Source organism: Leucoraja erinacea, chromosome 4 (assembly GCF_028641065.1).
Source record: "Leucoraja erinacea ecotype New England chromosome 4, Leri_hhj_1, whole genome shotgun sequence".
Lineage (NCBI taxonomy): Eukaryota > Metazoa > Chordata > Chondrichthyes > Rajiformes > Rajidae > Leucoraja > Leucoraja erinaceus.
In genome coordinates, this window is record NC_073380.1 from 27,455,107 (window position 1) to 27,480,403 (window position 25,297).

The following is a 25,297-nucleotide window of genomic DNA, read 5'->3' on the forward strand; positions in this document are numbered from 1 at the left end:
CTGCACGCCGGGTCCTCATTGTTCTTCCCCCCCCCCCCCCCCCCTCACGTCGGGTCCTCATTGTTCTTCCCCCCCTCATGGTGGATATTGTCCCACCCTAAAGAAGAATCGTTCACTCCGTACAGCATTAAGGGCCTGTCCCACGAGCATGCGACTCTTTGCGGCAAGCACGACCTAAAGGGCCGGTCCCACCAGCATGCGCCTGCATGCGGCAAGCGCGACCTAACGTGATCGCTTGAGCCATACAGCCTCGCGGGGCCGGTCCCACTTCGATCGCTGGAGCCATATGGAGTTGTGCGGAGCTGGTCCCAACATCGCGCGGGGCTCTGAAAAACTGACCGTGCTTAAAACTTCCGCGCGGCAATGACCTGCCGGCCCGCAGCCACCTCGATGCCATGTCACTCACTCGACTTCCGCGCAGCTCCCGCTTCTGGTTTGGTCGCGCTTGCCGCATGCTGTACGGCTCAAGCGACCACGTTAAGTCGCGCTTGCCGCATGCAGGCGCATGCTGGTGGGACAGGCCCTTTAGGTCGCGCTTGCCGCATGCAGGTCGAATGCTCGTGGAACAGTCCCTTTAGAATCCCCACCAGGATGTCTGTGCTGAGGTCTTTGGAGCCTTCTGTTCAGAGTGTTTTCTCCTAAAGTACAGCTGACAAAAGGAACGATTCATGGGAATCTTGTTTCCTCCTTAACATCTACAACACCGATTTCTTTGATCTTTGCCCTTGCAGCACAAGGATCAGTTGCCTCTACATTTTGCTGCCGGGAGGACGAGTGGTTCTCTCAACATAGTACAGATGCTGCTGAAGTCCTCAAACAAAGATGCTCGATTGATGCAAGATAAGGTATGAGATAGGGAATCTTTGTCTTTAGAGGCTCTAGGTAACGATGCTCAAACCCTGCTCGTGCATAGGTAATAAATGTGGGGCTATCCTTGGTTATATATTGCTGATATAATGTTGTTGAAATACATTTTGCTAAAAAAAAGTTTACTTTTTCAACAGTGACCACAGTTCGATTAGGTTTAAGATATTTAATGATATTGACAGAGAGGGGCCCACATGTTAAAATGCTCAACTGGGGTAAGGCCAACTTTGAGGGTATGAATAATGGGGCTTTCTCACGGGGCGACTTGACGCAAGATGTAACCAGAGTGAAGTGGTCGTGGTCTAGCACGATATCACACGATATAACGGGGGGTAGATAAAGAGTTCCCACGGGTACTCGGCATTTCTGTTATTTGTGCGAGTGACTTGTCCATCTCCCAAGCTTTCCCGTTAAATCTTGAATGAACATTGTGAACTGTGAAGTGTTGTTAAATCATCACGTGGCACAAATGATGTCACTTTTTTTTTCACACACTATAAATATCCTCCCTTGGTTGAATTGGCTCATTTGGAGACATGCCTGTACTAAGTAGTTTCGAGTACAGGATGGTGGTGTTTTTCATTGACGCTCTGTATGCAGCAGCCCTCTATGTGAATCGAGGACGCTTGTGTGAAGGCAGAAGGGTGAGATTAATTAAAAAGAGAATTAAGAGGAAGTCTCACTGGGTGAAGCCCATCTTTCAACGGAGACCTCTATTTGGACAATATGATTCATGATTCCAACTTCAAACACAGAGTGTGTAAAAGCTGTCTGCAACTTTTTTACTTTGCAGCTGCAGGGCACAGACACACTTATAAGAGAAGTTTAAGTTAACTGCAAAAACAGCACTTTTACATCAATAGCAATGTATGTTTTTAAATCATGGATAACATTAAATGGTTTTCCTGTTGATGTACTAATATATCGTTATATATACTCACATGAGTACCCGGGATACTCCGCAGCCTTCGTCTCCAGCAGGTTCCGATTTTTCTCCCTGTTTCTGTAATCCTCTCTGGATTTATCGTAAAGAATTTCGTTGAATTGGTACCATTCTACAAGTTCACCCTCTTGTTCCCTGGTGAAGTTATATGGCCTTACCTTCTGCCATCTTCCCTTTATATACGCCTGTTGAGGCTATTCCTACAATGGCTACTGGGGAGGCAATCTGAAATCCACCTTGCTCACCCTCTCCCTGCTCCAAGGAGCCCACAGGCACTGTTACCTGTGGCATCTCCTGTTGCCTCTCCACCTGTCTCTCTTGCTGTGTCTCCTCCTCATTCTCCTGCATGGCAAAAACCTTTCTGACATGCTTTACCCCCTTTCTTTGAGCTTTTCTGGAGCCATCTCTGCAAGTGTTCCAGTGAAAAAGATTCTCCAACAATGACAATGAGGTGGGACGTCCTCGATGGACACATGTTCCATTGGCGATATTGAGACCACCTTTTTTACTCACCTTCTGTCCCCTCTGTCCAGCTTCCGGGTTTACCGTTCGCAGGAGTTCCCACGGTAAACGCAAGAGTTATTACGGATATCGCACTGGCCCCTACGTCCATATAATGTTTCAATGTTCAACCACAAGTGTACAAGTCACTCTTGGAGAAATTCAAGCTTGCTTGAATTTTCTCCCAAGTCAACAAGTTACACGAGTACCTGCCGTTAGCGCCACGGTGGTCCACGGTGGTCCACGAATGCCGTATGGTTATCGTACGAGGTTCCCACGATGTTCAACTCCGGTTACCTCTTGCGTCAAGTCGTCCTGTGAGAAAGCCCCAAAAAGGTCTCGCTCAAGTTGACTGGAGCAGGTTATTTGAGGGGAAGGAACATCAGCCGAGTGGAATGTTTTTAAAAGTTTGCTGACAAAAGCACAGGATATGTACTTCCTTGTTAGAGCGAAGGGCAAAGCAGGCTGATGAAGCTTGGCTGTTGAAGGAAATTGAGGCATTGGTCAAAAACAAGAAGGATGCATGGGACAGGTATGGGCAGCTGGGATCAAGTGCATCCCTGGAGGAGTTCCAGGAACTAAGGAGTAAATGGAAAAAGGAAATCAGAAGGGCAAAAAGGGGCCGGGAAATAGCTCTGGCGGGTAGCATTAAGGACAAAATCCCAAAAGATTTTAAAAACAGATTTGGGGGAAAAGGTATCTAGAGAGAGAGTGGAACCGCTCAGGAATCAAAGCGGTTATCTCTGTGTGGAGCCACAGGAGATGGCAAGGTCCTCAATTAGTATTTCCCCTCTATATTTACCGAAGAGAAAGACAGTAGGATGGTGGAACTTGGGGCAGTCATTGGAAGTGTCTTGAGAGCAGTCAGGTTTACCATTGAAGAAGTACTGGAGGTACTGTTGTGTCTGAAGGTAGACAAATCTCCAGGACCTGATCAGATATATCCAAGGACATTGAGGGAAACTAGAGAAGAATTTCTGGGAGCCCTGGTTAAAATTTACAAGTCGTCCTTAAGTACAGGAGAGGTGCTGGAAGACTGGAGGGTGTCAAATGTTGTTCCTCTATTCAAGAAGGGCTGCAGGGAAAATGTTGGGGAGCTTAACATCTGTAGTTGGAATGTTACTAGAGAGTATTCTGAAGGATGGGTTATACAGGCATTTGGATGGGCAAGGGCAGATTAGGGATAGTCAGCATGGTTTTGTACATGAGAGGTCATGTCTCACAAATCTGATTGAGTTTTTTGGAGATGTGACCAAAAAGGTCGATGAGGGCAGAGCTGTAGATGTTGTATACATGGGTTTCAGTAAGGCATTCGACAAGGTTCCGCAGGGTAGGCTGCTCTGGAAGGTTAGATAGTATGGAATCGATGGAGAGATAGCTGAATGGATAGCAAATTGGCTTCATGGAAGGAAGCAGAGGGTGCTGGTAGAAGGTTGCTTCTCAGACTGGAGGCCCGTTACTGTTTGTCATCTAAATCAATGATTTGGATGAGAACATACACGGCAAGATTAGCAAGTTTGCTGATGATACAAAAGTGCATGGTTTTGCAGATAGTGAAGATGGTTGTGAAAGATTGCAGCAGGAACTGGATCAATTGACCAGGTGAGCGGAGGAATGGTTGATGGAATTTAATACTGAGAAAAGTGAGGTGTTACATTCTGGAATGCCTACCAAGGGCAGGACCTACACAGTGAATGGTAGGCCTCTGGAGAATGTTGTAGAGCAGACGGATCTACAAGTACAGATGCATTGTTCCTTGAAGGTCGAGTCACAGGTAGATAAGGTGGTCAAAAAGGCTTTTAGCACATTGGCAATTGCAGTTGTAATGTGTTGGTGAGACTGCATTTAGAATATTGTGTTCAGTTGGGCACCATGTTATAGGAAAGATATTGTCCAGCTTGAAAGGGTTCAGAGAAGATTTATGAGGATGTTGCCAGGACTAGAGGGTCTGAGCTATTGGCTGGGTCTCTATTCCTTTAAGTGCAGGAGGATGAGGGGTGATCTTATAGAGTTGTATAAGATCATGAGAGGAATAGATCGGGCAGATCACAGGGTTAATTTTTTCACACAAGTTGGGTGTATGGAACAAGCTGCCAGGGGAGGTAGTTGAGGCTGGGACTATCCTGACATTTAAGAAACAGTTCGACAGATACATGGATAGAACAATGGAGGGATATGGATCAAATGCAAGCAGGTGGGACTAGTATAGCTGGGACATGTAGGACTATGTGGGCAAGTTGGGCCAAAGGGCCTGTTTCACTCCATGACTATCACTGTATCACTCTATGACTATAACAGGTGGATAGAAACTTGAACCTTTTTGCTTTATATTCAAAGCGGCCCACCGATTCTACGCAGACTAGCGATCACCCCATTCTATGAACTAACACTATCCTACAAACTAGGGACAATTTTGAATTTTATTTCGCCATAGCCAATGAACCTACAAATTTATACATATTTGGAATGTGGGAGGAAACCGGAGCACCCAGAGAAAATCCATACAATCACAGGGAGAATGTACAAATCTGTACTGACAGCACTCTTGCAGTCTTGGGCTGAGCTGTTCCCAAACTAAACTGTGAGGCAATCCAATAGCATGCTTTCTATGCTGCATCTGTAGACGTTAGTAAGTCGCTGAAGACATGTCGGATTTCCTCAGTCTCTTCGGGAAGAAGAGGCATTGGCGTGCATCAATGTGTTTTGTCTGCAACAGATCCGTGGTAATATAAATGCCAAGGTACTCAAAGCTACCAACCTTTTCCATACCGGCATCATTGATGCTGATTGCAGCACGTACTCCACCGTGTCTCCTGAAGACAAGTCACTCCTTCACCTTGTTGACATTCAGGGTGATGTTATTATCCTGACACCATGTCTTAATCTCCTTCCTGTACTCCAAAACTGCCAGATCATTACAACTTGACATCTTATTTTATTTATTTACAGCCATCTCTGCAATGTTACAAACCTTCAATTTGTACAGGATGAACAATCAATGAATGATCAGAAGAATAATGTTTTTCCTTAACCATCCATATCGTGGAACTTCAAAGCAGCCCACCGATTCTACGCTGACTAGCGATCACCCCATTCTATGAACTAACACTATCTTACAAACTAGGGACAATTTTGATTTTTTTTTTTGCCATAGCCGATGAACCTACAAATCTATACATATTTGGAGTGTGGGAGGAAACCGGAGCACCCAGAGAAAATCCATACAATCACAGGGAGAATGTACAAATCTGTACTGACAGCACTCTTGAAGTCTTGGGCTGAGCTGTTCCCAGTACAGCAGTACTGTGGGAACACCTTTACTAAAAGGACCAATAAAGTTCGAGAGCAGCTTATCAAGGGCATTTAAGTGAGGACAGCAAGTGATGGTTGTAGGATATTCCTGTGAGATAGTTGCTTGCTCTGCTTAAAACATACGCACAGGAACAGGCTCATTGACCCAGAATGTCTGTGCAGAACTTCTTGCACTGCAGTAGTAACCACACCTCAAAAGTACTGCAAGAGGTCGAGGTGTGAAAAGCACGATGTATAATGTCTTTTCTTTCTACATTCATTTTCTGTGCTCTCACCCTGTTCCATTATTTTCTATAGGATGGGTGCATTCCCCTGTTTCTAAGTGCTGAAGCCGGTAATATTGGAGTCTGCAAGGAACTTCTTGGAATTAATGCTGATCTGCAACTCAGGACACAGCGAAAGGTACAAGTTAAGTATGGCCTGACAAAGTACTGTCAGAGCCTTGTACTTGCTGCATGGTAAATCAAATTCTACTGTACCATAATTGGTGCATGTGGCAATAAATGCGAACTTGAACTTGAATTACATGGCTTGCCAACAAAAAAGGAAAATTATTGAGCGAGCAGGTCTACCTTTTGGCAATGCTGGCACTGCTGAGAATAAAAATATATCCTCCAAAGATGTACCTGACATAATTTGACATTTCTCTGCAAATACAAACCTGCTTCCTGTTTTTATGGTGAGGAAGAATCCTCTATCCATTTATTAAATTCATAGTAAGCCGCTTTTCAAAATTGGTACCAAGAATTTTAGACACTTTTGTAGGAGTGGACTATGAATTCTCCTCTCAAAATGGTGCAGAGGAGGTTGGATAGACTTGGATTGTTTTCTATAGAACAACGGAGGTTGATAGGTGTAAAAAATAGAAAGATTAAACGAGAACTTACCGTTTGAAGATTGATCTTTATTTTATGAGAAGTTGGAGTACGTGAAGAGCCCGCCAGCCGCAAGCACGTCAATCTTCAGAGCAGCTATATGAAACCACACACTAGTTGCTGAACTTAAGCTATAGATAGATTAACGACCTTAGAACTACCGAATTATCTTTATGAGAAATAGGGTTGGGCGTGGAGGGCACGTAATCCCTCACTTCAACTTCTCATAAAGTAAAGATCAAACTTCAAACGGTAAGTTCTTGTTTAATCTTTCGATTTTATTTCGAAGTCACGTGAGTAACAACGTGAAGACTTCAAAGCTTTGTGGTTTCATGCAGTAACCCAATCTGTGTGTGGAACACTTAAACAGATAAACCATTAATGGTAGGCCTCTTGCTGTGTGATGAAAGGGAACTATCCATTCTTTTGGCTGCTAATGAGCCATCAGCAATATCTTGAGATTATTGAATAACAATAAAGAAACTATCTTTCATCTCATAGGTACTAGCAAGCTCAGTGCACTTGTATACCTAATGACACCCCCAATCTCTGCTCTGGTTGGTATGCTGTCAACTTCAAATGTACGCAATCATGCCCATTTTGCTTATGAGATCATTCCCATAACAAGCTACCCTAATGTCAGTTATGACCCAGAGACCGAGCCAGAGATTGAGTAAAGACTGTGTTCTTTGTGCTGAGATCAGTTGCTGAAAGCATAATCATCTTAAAAATACTGCTCCCATAGGAATACAGTAGAAGAATATTTGCATAATAATTGACTGATATACATCGCACACAACAATGAGTGTAGGCTTTTAGAGTGGTCATATAAAAGACACCCTGCATAACGTTAGTGAACAGCTGGTGAATAACCAATCATTTATTGTCCCACTTATGGTACTTTAGAGAATGACGAAGCAGCACAAGCAATGTCAATTGTGCGATCACATAAACGCTTCTCTAGGCTCAAACTGAAAGCAACACAAACCTCTGTTACTTCTGTTTAAAAGTAACTCACATATTTTGTTCACAAACTTCCCATACAATTGTGCAGAGCTAGTGCCCGAGAAGACAGGCTGCCCCAGCCATCACTCGTGACGTAAATAGGAGTAGTTGCATCAGCCGCCTGAATTAATAGGCAAAATTGGAACTATTGAATTTCATGTTCCCTCATTGTTAATATCGCAAGAGGTATCTACTGATAACCCGTAAGTTTTGTCAGCTGCAAATTTTGCATATTATCTAAAACTCGATGACACAATGCCCTTTGATCTGAGTAGGGCCTCTTTCCAATATACTCCCCACGACAGAGTGGGAGAAATACTGCAAACCTGCCAGGTGTTAGCACAGGCATATGGCTGGAGCCGTCTGTTAATGCTTCCGGTATATGGGGCATAGTGAGTTCATATGATTAAAAGAAGCATATCCCCATTAGATCACAGATTCGTCTGCTCTATCGATATCCACATAGTTGGAGTCTCTTATAAAAGAATCTCCAACAGTCCCCTCTACTGAGCGGAAATTATCATGACGTCACCCTGAACCAGATGTAGCTCCCACAGGTGTCTGATAGACACAGTTCAAAAAAAGGCTTCCTAAGCCAGGAGCTCTGGACTGCAATGGCAAGCCAAATTTCACTACACCATTTCGTGTATGTGATAATAAATGTCCTTTGTAATTAATTTAATTCATTTTCAATTTAAAACTATATTGGCACGATAAGATACATCGTTATATTGCCAAAGTATTAAACATGACCTTTGAATGCTCTCTGCTACGATAGTCACAAACGTGACCGAGCGGCAACCTCTATTAAAAACCTGCCAACTCTATTTATAGCCACCCTTAAAATAAAGCATACACTATATGCTGCTGCAACATAAGCTGAGCCAACCTCAGCCAGCAGCATCTATGTTTAAAATTGCTTGGTGCTACGGCAGCTGAGTTTACCTGGCGGTTGCTCCTGTCCATGGCTATTTTTAACTCACCAGCTGCTGCTAATCTTTTGCAGTGATCGTTAACCTGGCTGCACCGGCAGCCGCAATATCAAATCCTAGTTCCTTACTGAGCTCCACAGCGGTCTCCAAATCTGGCCGCCTGCTCCCGTTCGGAGCTCCAATGCCGGCAGCCGCATAATCGCATCCCAGCTCCTTATGAAGCATCCACAGCAGCCTCCAAATTCGGCCGGCTGCTCCCGTTCGAAGCTCCAACGGCAGCAGCCACAATATTGTATCTAGTTCCTTATGGAGATGGGAGGAGACAGCCCGAGGGCTGAGGAAGGGGAGGAGACAGCAAGGGCTAACAAAATTGGGAGAATTCAATGTTCATGCCCGCATGATGCAGACTCCCCAAGCGGAATATGAGGCGCTGTTCCTCCAATTTCCGGTGTTGCTCACTCTGGCCATGGAGGAGACCCAGGACAGAGAGGTCAGATGGGGAATGGGAGGGGGAGTTGAAGTGCTGAGCCACCGGGAGGTCAGGTCGGGTTAAGTGCATCAACAGCTCATTTTACTTCACTCGTGTTTCATTTCCTTTGAATACACTCCAAGAGTTTAATTTAGGTTCATTTATTGATACAGCATGGAAGCAGGCCCTTCGGCCCATCGAGTCTGCACCGCCCAATGATCACCCCATACACTATTACTGTGTTTTCCCAGTTACACATCCTACACACTAAGTAGGTATGTTGCAAAACTTACCTTCAGCTGCGCTGCAGTTCTGCCGCTACCCGTGTGCGCGACTTTGGCGCCTTTGAGAGGGGGGCGGGTTTAAAATGCGATTTTCTCTAGGCTGTTGAAATCGAGGTTGTTCAGCCTACTTAGTTGCTGACGAAAAATCGCTGCGAAATTCGTTCGCTGCAGGTATTTTTAAACTAAATTGGGTTATTTAATTGTTATAGTAGATTAAAAATCATCCTCTAAAGCCGCGAACCCCGACAACGGGACGGGATCTCATGTAGGGGACAAGGCAAGGTAGGTTGTTTATTTTTACATTAAAAAGGGCTTCTTAAGATCCCTTTATTCAAAATTTTATGTTGCGAGTAGCTGACTTGGGGGCCCATTCAATCCCGCAGTATCTTTCTGGGCATATGGGCTACAAATCCACCGCAATGGCAGCGTTCCAAACCAGCACGTTCCACAGAATCCCACTTGCAAGCTGATTTAAAGGCCATTAATTTACAGCAATTGAACATTAAATCCCTTCCATTTGGCCTATAAATTAATGTCAATGAGATTTAAAAATTATGTTTTATTGTGAATTCTTGTGTGAATGTTCTTTGGACACTTAGGCTATTTAAAAATGTTAATCTTTTCTTAAGAAATGGATAGATGTTTAGATCTAGTAATTGAATTTTGGAATTAGCTACAATTGGGTAACTAACTAATTATATGCTTTAATTTCAGGTCATCCAGGCAAGATTGTTTAATATTTGTTTCAGAATGCTTCTATCTATAATAACTGAAAATGTCTTTCAGCTCTTAATTTTTAATAAAGTTATGGCCATTTCACTGTCTTTGATCACAACTTTTGTGTTAAGAGAATGGAAAATCAATAGGGAACAAAATGCTAATTTCCGAGTATGAAAATGGCCATAATTTTTTTATTACTGAAGATATGAAAGTGAATTCAGTGTCAAATTAAACTTTTTATGCTTTATCTGATGGGATAAATTGCAGACTTGATTTATTAAATCTCAAAATTTTGTAACATTGCTACACTAAGGAAAATCAATACGGAACAAGATGCTAATTTCCGAGTATGAAAATGGCCATAACTTTTTTATTACTGAAGATATGAAAGTGAATTCGGTGTCAAATTAAACGTTTTTTGCTTTATCTGATGGGATAAATTGCAGACTTGATTTATTAAATCTCAAAATTTTGTAACATTGCTACACTAAGGGCAATTTACGGAAGTCAATTAACCTATAAACCTGCATGTCTTTGGGAGGTGGGAGGAAACCTGAGCTCCCGCAGAACACCTACTCAGTCACAGGGAGAACATACAAACTCCGTACAGATAGCACCCATAGTCTGTAAGGCAGCAGTTCTACCGCCACATCACTGTGCCATCACAAAGAGCTATAGCATTCTTATCGACTAATGTGTAAACAGTTGATTCAAAGCCATCTGTTACGAAGCATTGGATTCACTTGGATGTCACAAGAAAATTACTTCAAATAATATATTGTATGTGGTAGAGCCTTCTAAATGGAAGAAATTTCTTCCTAACCGTCTGCCTTCATTTCCAGGATAATGGTGACACAGTCTTACATGTTTGCTGCAGAAAAAAAGATGTAGAGTTGGCCAAACTCATGGTGGAATTTGGTGCTGGTGTTGATTTCCAAAATGTGAGTAAGCACTGGTATAGAACAACGTTGACAAATTATGCAGTGACCTTATAACAATTAAGGCATAAACCAGAATATTTGTGGGAGAGATTTCCTTCACACTCATTAACAGAATGAATCAAATCATCAGGGCTTCAGAGGATAAAATATTCTACATCTAGAAATTATCAATGAAAACATAAAAATAGAGGAAAGTGAACATGGTAGAGGATCACCTGGATTTCACTGAGTTTTTTGAATAGGTGTCCGGGAGGATTGTTGAGGGCAGGGCAGTAGACACTGTCTACATGGACATTAGCAAGGCCTTTGACAAGGTCCCATATAGAGCCATAGAAACGTAGAGCTATACAGCATAGATACAGCACATTCTGCTCAATTTGTCCATGACGACCATCGTATAACCAAGCTTATCCCACTTCCTTGTGCCTGGCCCATATCCCTCCAAACCTTTCCTATCCATGTACCTTTAGACTTTAGAGATACAGCACAGAAACATATCCTCCAGCCCACGCCACCCAGCAATCATCCCGTACACTAACACTATCTTACATAATAGGGCCAATTTATAAATTTTCACCGAAGCCAATTAACCTACAAACCTGCACGTCTTTGGAGTGTGGGACAAAATTGGAGCACCAGGAGGACACCCACGCAGTTACAGAGAGAATGTACAAACTCCGTACGGACAGCCCTCATTGACAGGATTGAACCCGGGTCTGGGGCGCTGTGAGGTAGCAAATCTACCGCTGCACCACTGTGCCGCATGGTGCATGTCTGGTAAGTTTTGTAATTATACCCTGCGCTAGCACCTACTCTGGCAGCTTATTCATGGTTTTATTTAGTTTTAGTCTTTGCCAGTTAGTCCACCCATCTACCAATCAACTCCCTCCCCCCAACCATTATCCACCCATTACTTATGATCACCCCATTGCAGGAGAATATAGAGACTTTCAAAAAGTTGCAGAGGAATTTAACCAGAATGATACCTGGATTAGAGAATATTAACTACCGGGAGAAGTAGGACAGACGTGGATTATTTTCTACAGATCTCAGGAGGTTGAGGGTAGAAGTATATTAAATTATGAGAGGCCTAGATAGGGTAGACAATCAGAAACTTTTTTCCAGGTTGGAAAAGACCAAAGGACATAATTTTAAGGTTAAGAGATATTTAAAGAAAACTAGACCAAGTGCAGCCCCGTTGGGTCTGGTCCACCAACACAGCCGTTACCTACCCGTAGCCCCCACGGGAGACGTGGTCCTCCAACTCAAGCGGCTCAGGAATCAGCAGTGTGGCTGTTTTAAAATGGCCTCTTAGAGGCGAGATGCGGGCGCCAGCAGCCGTTATGGTCGCTGGCCAGCAGGAGGTGACAAACTGAGTGGGGGGGGGGGGGGGGGGGGGGGGGGGGAGAAAGGATTTGATTTAAAATGTGTGCATAAACACGACAAAATTTAATGAGGAGTGGATACTTGGAATGAAAAGTGAAATCCCTACCGAAATGGAAACAATCAGGGCTTTTGTGGGTCGGGTGTTGTCGTGGCAACGAATCAAAGGCTGGCACTCACAGGCTGGCAGCCACAAGTCAGGCAGAAACACACACAGCCAGCCGGCAGCCACAGACCTTTATCTATTATAATATAATATAAAAGTCTGTGGCTGCCGGCTTTCTGTCTGAAAAACGTGCTCCACATATCTATTATAATAAGATATGTGGAGCACATTTTTCAGACAGAAAGTGGTGGGTGCCAGAGGTGGTGACATTTATGAGGCTTTTGGATTGGCATATCCATATGCAGGAGAATAGGGGACGTGGATTACGTGGAGGCAAAGGAGATTAGTTTAACTTGGCATCATGTTCAGCATGGACATTATGGGCTGAAAGGCCTATTCCTGTGCTATGTTCATTGGTTATTGAGTACATTTTGTTCCAGAAATTTTTAAAGGATTAACAAATAAATTATTTGACACTTTGAGAACTTGTTCAATGCAGAAGAAAAACGGTCCTTACTCAAGCAATTAACAAGTAAGATTAGAAGTTAGTTTTGTATTCCTATTGTTCATATGGACCCTGTGAAATGAAAGGCAATGTTTTGTGCAATATAATAAATGTTGTAACAAGGTTAAATGATGTAAGCAGGCCTCAATGCACAAGAGAATTGTATTTATAATCTCTGGAACTGCATATGTTTTCTCGATATAATTTATCATTAAACATTATGAATGGACAGCTGGCTGCCTCTTGACACATCTCGCCTCAGGAGTTAGCACCAAATCCCATGTCTGGCAAGCTCTGGCATTTGAAGTTAATTCCAATAAGTTGTAAAGTTGGAACTATTCCTTGAATTTTGTTTCTTTCTGATGCATGGAACAATTTATCTGTGTTGCTTAAAACCTAAGGAAAGACCAATTTCTATAAATGCACCTTAGAAAACATTCTGGCAGGATGTATTGCGACTTAGTTTGGCAACTGCCCTGCCCAAGATTGCAAGAGTTAGGAACGCACCCCAGTCCACCACGTAAACCAGCCTCCCTTCCTTCTCCCAATCTATATTTTATACTCCCTTGGGAAAGCAGCTAACATAATCAAGGACCACCCACACCCCAGTCATTCTCTGCTCTACCTTCTCCTGTTAGTTAGTTAGTTAGTTGGTTAGTTATTTAGTTGGTTGATTGGTTCATTAGTTAGTAAGTTACATGTATCGAGGTACAGTGAAAAGCTTTTGTTGCGTGCTAACCAGTCAGCAGAGAGACATGATCATAATTGTGCCACCCACAGTGTGCAGATGCATGATAGTAAGAGCTGTTGCTGCCGGAGTAGAGATTTAAAAGAATGGAGCAATTGTAATGCGTGATTGCAGATCCACTTCTGTGACTAGCACACAGAGGGCGGTCACGGTGGCGCAGCGCAGGAGACCTGGGTTCGATCCCAACTACAGGCGCTGTCTGTACGGAGTTTGTACGTTCTCCCCGTGACCTGCATGAGTTTTCTCTGAGATCTTCGATTTCCTCCCACATTCCAAAGATGTACAGGTTTGTAGGTCAATTGGCTGGATTAATTAGCTTGATAAATGTAAAAATTGGCCAGTATAAAAATTGTACAACTACCAGTATACTCTTCAGAAGGTACAAGGTACAAGGTACAAATCTCCCAGGGTAGCCTGGGTTGGGTGCCATCTTGGATCGGACAAGAGATACCACAGTTTGAGTGCACATAGCACCAGATTTCATCCCCACTCTTGAACGGATATCTCATGTGCCAAACATGAATTCCTGATCTTCCAATCTATATCGTTGCTGCCCTTGCACAAATTTTAACTTCACCTTCTCTGTAGCTGTGACACTTTATGCTGCACTGTGCTAATTTTCACTTTTGCACTCCCTGATATACTGGTATAATTTGGCTGGATACTATATCAAACAATGGTTTTTCACTGCATTTTGGTACACCTGGACAATGTTAATGCAATACCAATTAATCAGGTTGTGGAGGAAAATTATGTATTTATTGAAAATTATCAGTTTATTGCTTTTACAACAACTTAAATATATTCATACTTCTTCATCTGAAGTAAGGTCCTGGCCTGAAACATCGCCTATCCTCCAAAGATGCTGCCTGACTGGCTGAGATACTCTGGCACTTTGCGTTTTATGCAAGATCCGAGCATCTGCAGTTCCTTGTGCCTACTTCTGGGGATGGAAAAGAAGATGGTACTTTTCATCTCTCCCTGTTCTTTCCTTGCAGGGAGAAGGTCAGACTCCCTTACATGTTGCTGCTTGGGAAGGAGATGAACTGATGCTGAAGTTCTTCTACCAGTACAAAGCTAATCCAAACATTACAGACAAGGTATTGCATTCAATTCTCATGAACTAAAGATATTAATGATCAGAACAAAAGTTGGATAGGTTATGTATTCTAGGCGTTATGTATGTCCCAGCTGAAAATATGGAAGTCAAGCTTTTGCCCAACAGGTTCCCCGTCTTAAAGTCAATCCTATTGACAGGCATGTCGTCCAGTCAAACATGGAGGAGTAGAGCAAGCCAGAGGACCATAAAGATCCAAGAAAAAGCCATCTGATTCACAATAACAAGGTAGTGAGTGAAAGAGATCCATGCAAATGTGTAATGTAAGCTCTGAGGAAAATTAATGGTAAAAAAAACATTGGAGAAACAATTTGGTGATTATTGTGGGATGTTAGAAATTAAAGTAGGACCAATGACCTTGCTCATCTTTTGGTTAGGTTTTGGTGTGTCACTAATCACTTCCTGATAATTTAGTATCTATCTATTCCTATGCTGTCTCCTGTCTCTCAACCAAATATCCTAACCAGCAAACCAATTGTGTTTCCCATTCCATTGGTTTTAACAAAAATTGATAAGAGGTCATTGTCGGGGGTTAGGGGTGCCGCTATCTTGCACTGCAAAGTACAATAGTTTGGTCCTGCTCTTGGGTGCTGTCTGAGTGGAGTTTGCATGTTCTCCCTGTGAATGCATGGCTTTCCTGCTGGTGTTCCAGTTCCTTCCTCATCCCAATGGTTGGTAAATTGGTTGAGACTGCCAATTATCCCTGGTGTGCAGATGAGAGGTAGAAGCTGGGCAGAGCTGATGAGAATGTTGTGAGAATACCAGAATAAGATGAATGTAGGATTGGAGTATAGATGGCTGGTTAATGGCCAATAGGCACATGGTGAGTTAAAGGGCCTGTTTCTGAATAGCATCTTTCTGCGTCTTTTTACATCTATGATATCCATTTGGCATGGGCAAGACAAGCCAAATGGCCTGCTTTGTACAATATATAGACACAAAATGCTGGAGTAACTCAGCGGGTCAGGCAGTATTCCTGGAGAACAAGAATAGATGACAATTTGGAACACTTACTCAGATTGAAGGTAGGGTGGGTGAAGGGGGGGGGGGGAGGGGGGGGGGGGGGGGGGGGGGGGGGGGGGGTGGGGGGGGGGTGGGGGTGGGGGGGGGGGGGGGAATAAACTGGAGGTGAGTTAAGGCCAGAACAAGTCAGGGCCAGCAACAGATGACCTCAGGAAGGGTGGAACCCATAATGGCCCATTATTGGCTGAGGACGTTGTAGTAACAAGAGGAATACAAGGATGCGAACAGTGGAAGCGGTTGGATGACTAGGGTGTTGGAAGGGGGAGAGAGGGGAAGTGAGGGAATGTGGAAGTTACTTGAAAATAGAGAAATTAACATTCATACCGCTGGGTTGTAAGCCGCCCAAGCAAAATGTGAGGTGCTGCTCCTTCAATGTGCATGTGGCCTCACTCTGACAGTGGAGGAGGCCCAGGACAGAAAGGTCAGTATGGGAATGGGAAGGGCAGTTGAAATGTTTGGCAAGCGGGAGATCACGTAGGCCAAGACAGACTGAGCGTAGGTTTTCAGCGATATGATCGCCAAGTCTATGCTTGGTCTCACTGATGCATAGGAATCCACACCGAGAACTACAGATACAGTATGTGAGGTTGGAGGAGGTGCAAGTGGACCCCTGCCTCACCTGAAATGACTGCCAGGATCTTTGGATCGAGTCGAGGGAGAAGGTATAGGGACAGGTGTTGCATCTCTTGCAATTGCAGGGGAAAGTCCCTGGGGGAGGGGTGGTTTGGGTGGGAACTGATGAATGAATCAGGGAATTGCGGAGGGAACGGTCCCTGCAGAAAGCAGAAAGGAATGAAGAAGGGAAGGTGTGATTTGTGGTGGGATCCCGTTGGAGGTGATCAAAATGTCGGAGGATGATGTGCTGTATGCGACGGCTAATGGGGTGAAAGGTGAAGACTAGAGGTGAAGACTGGGGGGAGAGGGCGCAAGAGCAGAACTATGGGATAGAGAGAAGATGGCCTCATCTATGATAGAAGAGGGAACCCATGTTCTCTAAAGAATGAGGATCTCAGATCTCCTAGGAAAATTTTGGGAGAATTTTGTACAATAAATCGTTATGCTCCTATGAGTTTATTAAATAACACATGGTTAATTGCAGTGGATGATTTGTATAGTAATTAGTTTTGCGCCTATGTTATTTATTTTTTTATGTTACAGCTGGACCGGTCTCCATTGCACATTGCAGCTGAACGAGGTCACACCAATGTGGTTGAAGTATTGACCGAGAAATTTAAATCCAATGTACTGGCCCGAACAAAGGTATTTCCCCCATTTCAACATTGATATGCTTCAATAGCAAATAAATGAGCAGTACCTATAAAAGGATGAACATAAGCAGTTACATCTGCAAAATCTGAAAAATACAAAAAGATAATGAAAACAATCAGAAAAAATAGCAGGAAAACTGCAATTGCAAACTGCATCTGTAATAATGTGTGGAAAACCATTAGCTGCATTTACTGTCAGGCAGCATCTGTGAAAAGAAAAATGGAGATAACATTTAACGTGCTTGAGGCTTTGTCAGAACTATGAAATAATATTTAGATAATATTGTGGATTATACTAATTTTAGGGTGATTTAATTAGATCAATGTTACTCTTCCCACTAACCACATCTGTAAATGAAACAGTTATCAATTTATTTCAAGAACATATTAAACATAATGCCATTAGTTCCCTTGCACAAATCTATATTACTAAAAGTCTGATCTTGACCAGGTTGTTATTTGTTTGGCATGCAAGACAGTCCAGGAACATGACAATTAAAGGCAAAAGTAGGTAGGATGAGCTTCATTTAACCTTGAATGGAACAAAAACCCAGGAGTCCATGGCTACACCAAAGGCCTGCTATTTCATGCTATACCTTTACTGGCAATATACTTTCCCCGAACATCACCATATGAATATAAATGTTTACTTATTTCACACAGTGGGAAGTACTGACTGGCGTTCCGGCAGGAATAATACCAGAAGAAGAATATTTACAATACAAACTCACTGACTCCCATAGCTATCTTGACTACACTTCTTCCCACCCTGCTTCCTGTAAGGACTCTCTCCCTTACTCCCAATTCCTCAGTTTACGCCGCATCTGCAACCAGAATTAGGGCATCGGAGATGTCCTCCATACCAGGGCATCGGAGATTTTAGGGAACGGGGGGTTCACTTCTTCTATTATAGATGAGGCTCTCACCAGGGCCTCCTCTATATCCCGCGGCTCCGCACTTGCTCCCCATCACCTTACTCGTAACAAGGACGTCCCCTTAGTCCGCACCTTCCACCCCATCAGCCGTCGTATACAACATTTAATCCTCCAACATTTTCACCACTCCAATGGAATCCTACCACAGGCCACATCTTCCCATCTCCTCCCCTTTCTGCTTTCCACAGAGACCTTCATAACTTCCTGGTCAATTCGTCCCTTCCTACACAAATGACCCGCTCTCTAGTTACTTTCCCCTGCAACTGCAGGAAATGCTACACTCCCCCCTCAACTCCATCCAAGGACCCAATCAGTCTTTCCAGGTGAGGCAATAGTTCACCTGCACCTGCTCCAACCTCATCTACTGCATCCGCTGTTCCAGGTGCCAACTTCTCTACATCAGCAAGACCAAGCGCAGGCTCGGCAATCGCTTCGCCCAACACCTACACTCAGTTTGTATTGACAAACCTGATCTCCCAGTTGCTCAGCACTTCAACACCCCTTCCCATTCCAAATCCGACCTCTCTGTCCTGGGCCTCCTCCATTGCCAGAGTGATGAAAATCACTCCAGCACAAATTGGAGGAACAGCACCTCATATTTCAATTAGGTAGTTTACACCCCAGTGGTATGAACATTGACTTCTAATTTTAGATAGCCCTTGCTTTCTCCCTCCTTCCCCTTCCTAGCTCTCCCACAAAGCCTAATGTCTCCGCCTCGTCCTTTCTTTCCCCCCTCCTCTCCCCGACATCAGTCTGAAGAAGGGTGTCCACCCGAAATGTCGCCTATTCCCTCTCTCGATAGATGCTGAGTTACTCCAGTATTTTTCTGTCTACCTTTTAACTGAAGCTAATTCATCAGCAGGTGATTGCGATGTAGATAATTTCCTCCATAATCTATTGGAGGGTAACATTTGTTTCAACGGTGTGAGGTTTGTGTATTGAAATAAGAGGAGCCAAACTCTTTGGAATCAATTAATTTTGGAATTGTTTTTCATGAGGGAAGGGATGTTAATGTAAGAAGCTCTTGTTACTGCCTTTTTCTTCATTAATTCGCAGCAAAGAGCCAAACAGATGAGAACATTCCATACAGACTGTTGACTATTCAGTTAAGTTCTGTAGTGATAACCACTGGAAATTAGATAGTGCCTTACAACAGATGCAATTCCAGTGGTGTGCAAAGCCAATGTGGCAGGACAGAAGTCATGGGAGAGACTTAAAATATATCTTTGGCTGATCATTGTCATTTCAATGAGATACATGTATGTGGTGCTCACATTGTTGGACTGCAATCCAGAGATAAGAGATAGGAATTTAACTGTCTCCCCAAAGCCTACCTACCATCTACGGCTCGTCGGGTACATGATGGAAAACTCTCCATTTGGCAATGGCAAAAGTAATGATGATCATGAAGCAACAAAATCCTGCAAAAATCTATGTTTAACTCATGTCCTTCTGGTCTGGCCTAGCCCGGCCTGCAAATGCCTCCAGAACTGCCAATTAAAATGCCTCCATTTTCTATGTCACAACGGCAACCCGTCAGCCACGCCTGCGCAGTTGGGAACTATGGGCGAGTGGTGGAATATATAACATTCGGGGACCAGCCTTCTCGTGTAACACCGCACCCCCCCCTCCCCCTCGTGTTGGGGGACGGAACCCAACGGCTCCTACTTGGTCTTGCATCCCTCTAAACCTTTTCTATCCAGGTACCTGTCAAGGCATCTTTTAAATGTTGTTATGGTACCAGCTTCAACTACATCCTCTGGCAGCTCGTTCCATATACCCACCACCCTCTGAGTGAAACAGCTGCTCCTCGAGTTCCTATAAAATCTTTCCCTTCTCATTTTAAACCTATATTCTCTGGTTCCTGGTTCCCCAGATTAGGGAAAAAGCCTGTGTGCATTCACTGTTTTATATGCACCTGATTTTATACACCTCTAAGTTCATCCTTAGTCTTCTGTTGTATAGTCTTTACATAATCTGGAATCCGGGACTACAAATGTACTATAACACATTTATAATTCATTTGGACAGGTACATGGATAGGAAAGATTTACAGGGATATGGGCCAAATACGGGCAGGTGCAACATGAGGCATCTTGGTCGGCATTGGCAAGTTGAGCCAAAGGGTCTGTTTAGTTCCATGCTGTATGACATTATAACTAGGAATCAACAAAAATGTGTTCAAAACTCACCATAGCAACTGAGGATTTCATTAAATAAATTACAAAGCATGTATTAATAAGGGAGATCACGAATTGCCATTAAAATGTACTTAGAATAGGGAAAGGGTTATGAGTTAAATGTGATGGCAGACCCAGAACAAAACCGAACCCTCTCTGAAGCAATGTGTCAAATAATTTGGTTCAAGGCCAATAAAGGGTGGGCAGTATATACCAACCTTGACAATAACTTGATCAAGTTAGCAGTGGCCTTAATATATCTGCTCCATAATTTAGTTATTGTTCTACTTCTTTCTCACCAAATAATGTTAAATGTTTACACTCCACTGTGTGACCATGACTAAAATGTAACTCGAGTGTCAAGACTACCAGTAATTAACACCAGATAACACATCGCCATGAGCAAAGGATACACCAGTGCCAATTAATGTTAAAGTTCATGGATGGCCAACAGGCCTAGGGAACAAGGTTTTACACCTTTGGAGGTCAAATATAAGAGGAAAGCATGCAGTTCCAACAGACATTGGTGAGGATGGTATGAATATTTTTAATGTATATAAAAATTTAGCGCTGATCACTGTTGCATACCAGATATGATATGTTTTCTCAATAGGATGGAAGCACTTTAATGCACATTGCTTCACACTGTGGCCACCCGGAAACAGCACTGGCATTCCTGAAGAAAGGAGTTCCTCTACACATGCCCAATAAGGTCAAGCTAATACCTTTTTATGCTTTATTTGTTTCCTTCATCTTGGGTCTTTGACTGCAAGCCAGCTGAGCAGAGTTTGGTTGCACTGATGTCTGCAGTGATTTGGCAAACGTTGTTCAGTTTGTCCTCAACAATCTGGCCCTCAGTCTGGAGCACGGACGTGCGGTCAGGGGAGGCAGAGGAGGCAGAGCCTCACCTGTCATACTCCCAATGAAAATAGCTGTTAAGAAATGTAAAGAAAAATAATAATAAAATAAAATAAATATAAAGATTTTTCCACTGATCTGTGTTATAAATGTAATTTCTATATGAATGTAATCATGTTTTATAGTCAAAATCGCAAAATTTTCGCCGCTTCACTGCAAATACAGGGAGAAATGAGAGGTGAGGCAGCGACGAGCTGTACCTCCCCTCTGATTGTGCAACCCCTTAGAAACTGCATGGAGCACGGGCAATAAGTGTATGCCTGTTACTATCTCTATGTATCTCACCAAAGTAATATAGGTAAACCCATTCATTACATGACCTTACCTTCCATAGTCCAGGTAACGTATTTCACATATAAAGATATTAAATTTGTGTTCGCTGGTCTCATCATAAAACTACTATGTAAAAGCTCCAAGGGAGGCAGCGATCACGTCTGCCTCACAAGGGGGCGTGTCTTGAGCCCAGTGTAGGAAGAGCGAGCGTCAATTACGTAGGCTCACGTAATTGACGCTGCCTCGCTCTCCCTCCACGTTAGCTAGCTTCAGCAGTGGCGGCGCTGACTTTCTTGCCGCGGGCTGCGCTGACTGGTAGGTTGATTCCAAAGATACTCCTCTAGTATCTTTGGTTGATTCATTGATTTGTAGCAATCGTTTCGGAGGCTGAGAGCTCCCAATTGGGCCCCAAGATGGAGTAATCTACTCTCGGCTTGGGACCCCGGTATCCACTCCTGCCACCGGCCCTCTCCCGTCCTTCTCTCCTTCCCTTCCCTCCCTCCCTTCCCTTCCCTCCCTCCCTCCCATCTTTCCTTCCTCTCTTTTCCCTTTTCTCCTTCCCTCCCTTATTTCTCTCATGCCCTCCCTCCCTTCTTTCTCTACTTCCCTCCCTTCTTTATCTACTTCCCTCCCTTCTCTCCTTTCCTCCTAGACACATACATCACGCACAGACAACTAACACACACATCACGCACAGACAACTAACACACACACAACTAACACACACACACACAACTAAGTTAAGATGGGGTAGAAGCCAGGGCCTCCCCAGCCATTGACCTCACCGCATGTCACTGGTCTGGAGTCAGGGTGGGGAAGAGAATGGTAGAAATAGCCACATTTTTACCCTTTCCTATTGCTACTCCTGTCATTATTTCCACCTTACCTTTAGTCTATATAATTTTGAGATACAGTACGGAAACAGGCCCTTCAGCCCACTGAGTCCGCACCGACCAGCGATCACCCAAACCTGTACGTCTTTGGTCTGTGGGAGGAAACCAGAGAATCTTATAGAAACAAATAAAATTATAAAAGGACTGGACAAGCTAGGTGCAGGAACAATGTTCCCAATTTGGGCGAGTCCAGAACCAGGGGCCACAGTCTTAGAATAAAGGGGAGGCCATTTAAGACTAAGGGGAGAAAAAACTTTTTTACCGAGAGAGTTGTGAATTTGTGGAATTCCCTGTCACAGATGGCAGTGGAGGCCAAATCACTGGATGGATTTAAGAGAGAGTAGATAGAGCTCTAGGGGCTAGTGGAATCAAGGGATATGGGGAAAAGGCAGGCACGGGTTATTGATTGGGGCCGATCAGCCATGATCACAGTGAATGGCGGTGCTGGCTCGAGGGGCCGAATGGCCTCCTCCTGCACCTATTTTCTATGTTTCTATGTAATCTGGAGAAAACCCACGTGGTCACAGGGAGAATGTACAAACTCTGAACAGACAGCACTCATTGTCAGGATCGTACCCGGGTCTCTGGTGCTGTGATGGCAGCAGCTCTACCAGTGTGCTACTGAGCTGTCCTCTACCTCCCCCAGTTTACACAATTTGCCCGTTAGCCTCTTCTCGCCCCGATCCATCTATCGCTTCCTAGCTCTTGCCTAATCCACACTCTCCTCACTTAATACTGGCTAACTTCCCACTACTCTTTCAGCCCAGATGAAGAGATCCGACCTAAAAATGTTGAGTTCATTTTCCTCTGCAGATGCTACTTGATCCATTGAGTTCCTTATCAGATTGGTTGTTGCTGCAGATTCCAGCATCTGCAGTCTCTGTTGTATGTGGTAATTCCCTTTGGTCAGGGAAAAAAAGACCAGCAAAATTAAACTGGATTCAGTTTTATGCCGAGATGATGAGGAGCTCCTGCAACACTGTCCGTGGCTGAGATATGTGGCAACCATCATGTTGTGTTGCATTTATACATTTATAACCTTGTTTTTAAATCCCTCCATGGTTTTGCACCTTCCTAACTGTCATTCCCCACTATCCTTCATCCTTTTCAGAGATACACACTGCGTAATTCTGCTTTCTTGCTCATACCTGAATTTACTTCAACACCTTGGGAGGCCATGCCACTAATTGCCATTTATTGCCTAAACCCTAAGCTCTAAAATTTGCAAACAAATTTGGTGCTTAATGTGCACAGGAATATATGATCACAAGGAACTCGTTAACAGTGTCAGAGGTTATGGGGAGAAGGCTACTAGTAGAAGTAGATCAGGGGAGAGAGGTAGATCAGCCATGATTGAATGGCAGAGTAGACTTGATGAGCCGAATGGCTTAATTCTACTCCTATCTCTTATGAACACTGAAAAAGATAAGAAATGGCCAGTACAATGGCCCAGTGGTAGAGTGGCACACCTGGGTTCAACCCTGACTACGGGTGCTGTCTGTGCGGAGTTTGTACGTTCTCCCTGCGACTGCATTGGTTTTCTCCGTGTACTCCGGTTTCCTCCCACACTCCAAAGACTTGCAGGGTTGAACCCGGGTGTCTGGCGCAATAAGGCAGCAACAATACTACTGCGCCATTGTGCTGCCACTGTCATCGTTAATTTCATGGCCAGTACTTTACCTCAAATCGACTGATCCTCATCTTCCTTAATTTCCCTACTTTTCAAAAATCTATTGATCTCAGAGCCACAAGAGTCTATAGATACTGCAACCTTTAGCAAAATACAAAGTGTGAGAGGAATGTCAGGCAGCATATGGGGAAGGAGTGGACAGGTGACGTTTTGGGTTTGGACACTTCTTCAGACAGATAGAACGGGAGCGGGGTCAGGATAGCTGCAAAAGAGAGGTGTGAGTGTAAATGTGCTCTTCTAAGCTAACACCCCGACTCTAGTTCAGTCAAAAAAGCACTGAGTCAAGCACTGGAACAATGAATCTTTATTTTTAGATTGAACAGCAAATTCCCCCATACGATACCTAAACCACCGCGGGTTCGATCCTTGTCTCTGTCTGGCCAAGCCCTTCAGTCTCGTGCAAGCAGTCACACTCCAAAAGGTCACGCTCTTCCAGAAGATCGACAAAGGACCTCGTGGGGGCTGCCTTTTATTGGTCCCCGCACCTTGAGGGGCCGAACTACATAGGGGTGATCTCTTTACAACCCAAACCAACATATTAATTACAGCAATACATTATTGACAGTTCCCCAAACCAATAACAGAATCCCCCATACATTGTTTCTAGGAGAAGCTTCTGGAAGAAGCTAATTTAACTTGAATAATGCAACATTTACCCTGGAATTCAAAACAACCCTGCCAGGGCTTAACACTTTGGGCAATCAACAAACAGCAAGGTAACTGTCTAGCAACATTATGTACAATATTTACAATGCTTTTTGCAGTAATCCAATTATATCGATGCATTTAACTTTGTTTGCAGAGTTTCTATACATTTTATCAATTAAGGGGAAATTAGGAGAACAACTGCATCCTTCACGATCCTGCATATCATTCTGAGGCTCAGACTAATCGGCGCCATCCAAATGCTGTAATTTTCCACTGACAAAGGTTAAGCAATTCGGACAAATGCAGGGATCCTCTATTTTTTGTGTGTTTTAATTTGGTCAATATTAACATTCCCCTGTTTTATCATTTACGATAACCCTCATCATTAATGATAACCCAAAATACAATAACGACTGCTTTACTCTAACAAATGTCCTAACAAAAAGATGCTGGTGTATTTTTCCAGAATTCCATCAACTTTCCCAAGTTTGCATGGGCGTAGCTTCATGATTCCCGTCTTATAAGTCTTCACCTCCCGTGTTTTCTTGGGCGCAAATCCCATCCATCAATCTTGATAGTTCATCTGTGCTTGATTCATATTAGAGCCTATAGTTCCTAAGAGAACCTGGGATGAAGTAATTTAGCAATCCATACTTTCACTGATGCTTTTACAGTGATGGAGATGTACCCATGCATTTCGTCCATCCACTTTCACAGCTGTTGGACTCATTAGAAGAACATGGTACAGTCCCTCCCAATGA

General features: G+C 43.6%; 1 protein-coding gene across 1 annotated transcript; it reads left to right on the top strand.

Moving 5' to 3' along the window:
- The first annotated feature begins 736 nt into the window (after nt 1-736).
- Nucleotides 737-21,017, top strand: LOC129696216 (ankyrin-1-like). Its single transcript, XM_055633887.1, has 6 exons — nt 737-845; nt 5,921-6,025; nt 10,751-10,849; nt 14,590-14,691; nt 16,890-16,991; nt 20,728-21,017. Exons 1-6 carry the CDS (start codon nt 798-800, stop codon nt 20,878-20,880), a joined length of 609 nt encoding a protein of 202 aa, XP_055489862.1. The 5' UTR covers nt 737-797; the 3' UTR covers nt 20,881-21,017.
- The last annotated feature ends 4,280 nt before the right edge of the window (nt 21,018-25,297 follow it).

Excerpts from the sequence above, each read along its gene's own strand:
- LOC129696216 (XM_055633887.1), top strand. The coding sequence starts at position 798 with ATGCTGCTGAAGTCCTCAAACAAAGATGCTCGATTGATGCAAGATAAG. Across the intron at positions 6,026-10,750 it reads AACTCAGGACACAGCGAAAG|GATAATGGTGACACAGTCTT; the intron begins GTACAAGTTAAG and ends CTTCATTTCCAG. Across the intron at positions 10,850-14,589 it reads CTGGTGTTGATTTCCAAAAT|GGAGAAGGTCAGACTCCCTT; the intron begins GTGAGTAAGCAC and ends CTTTCCTTGCAG.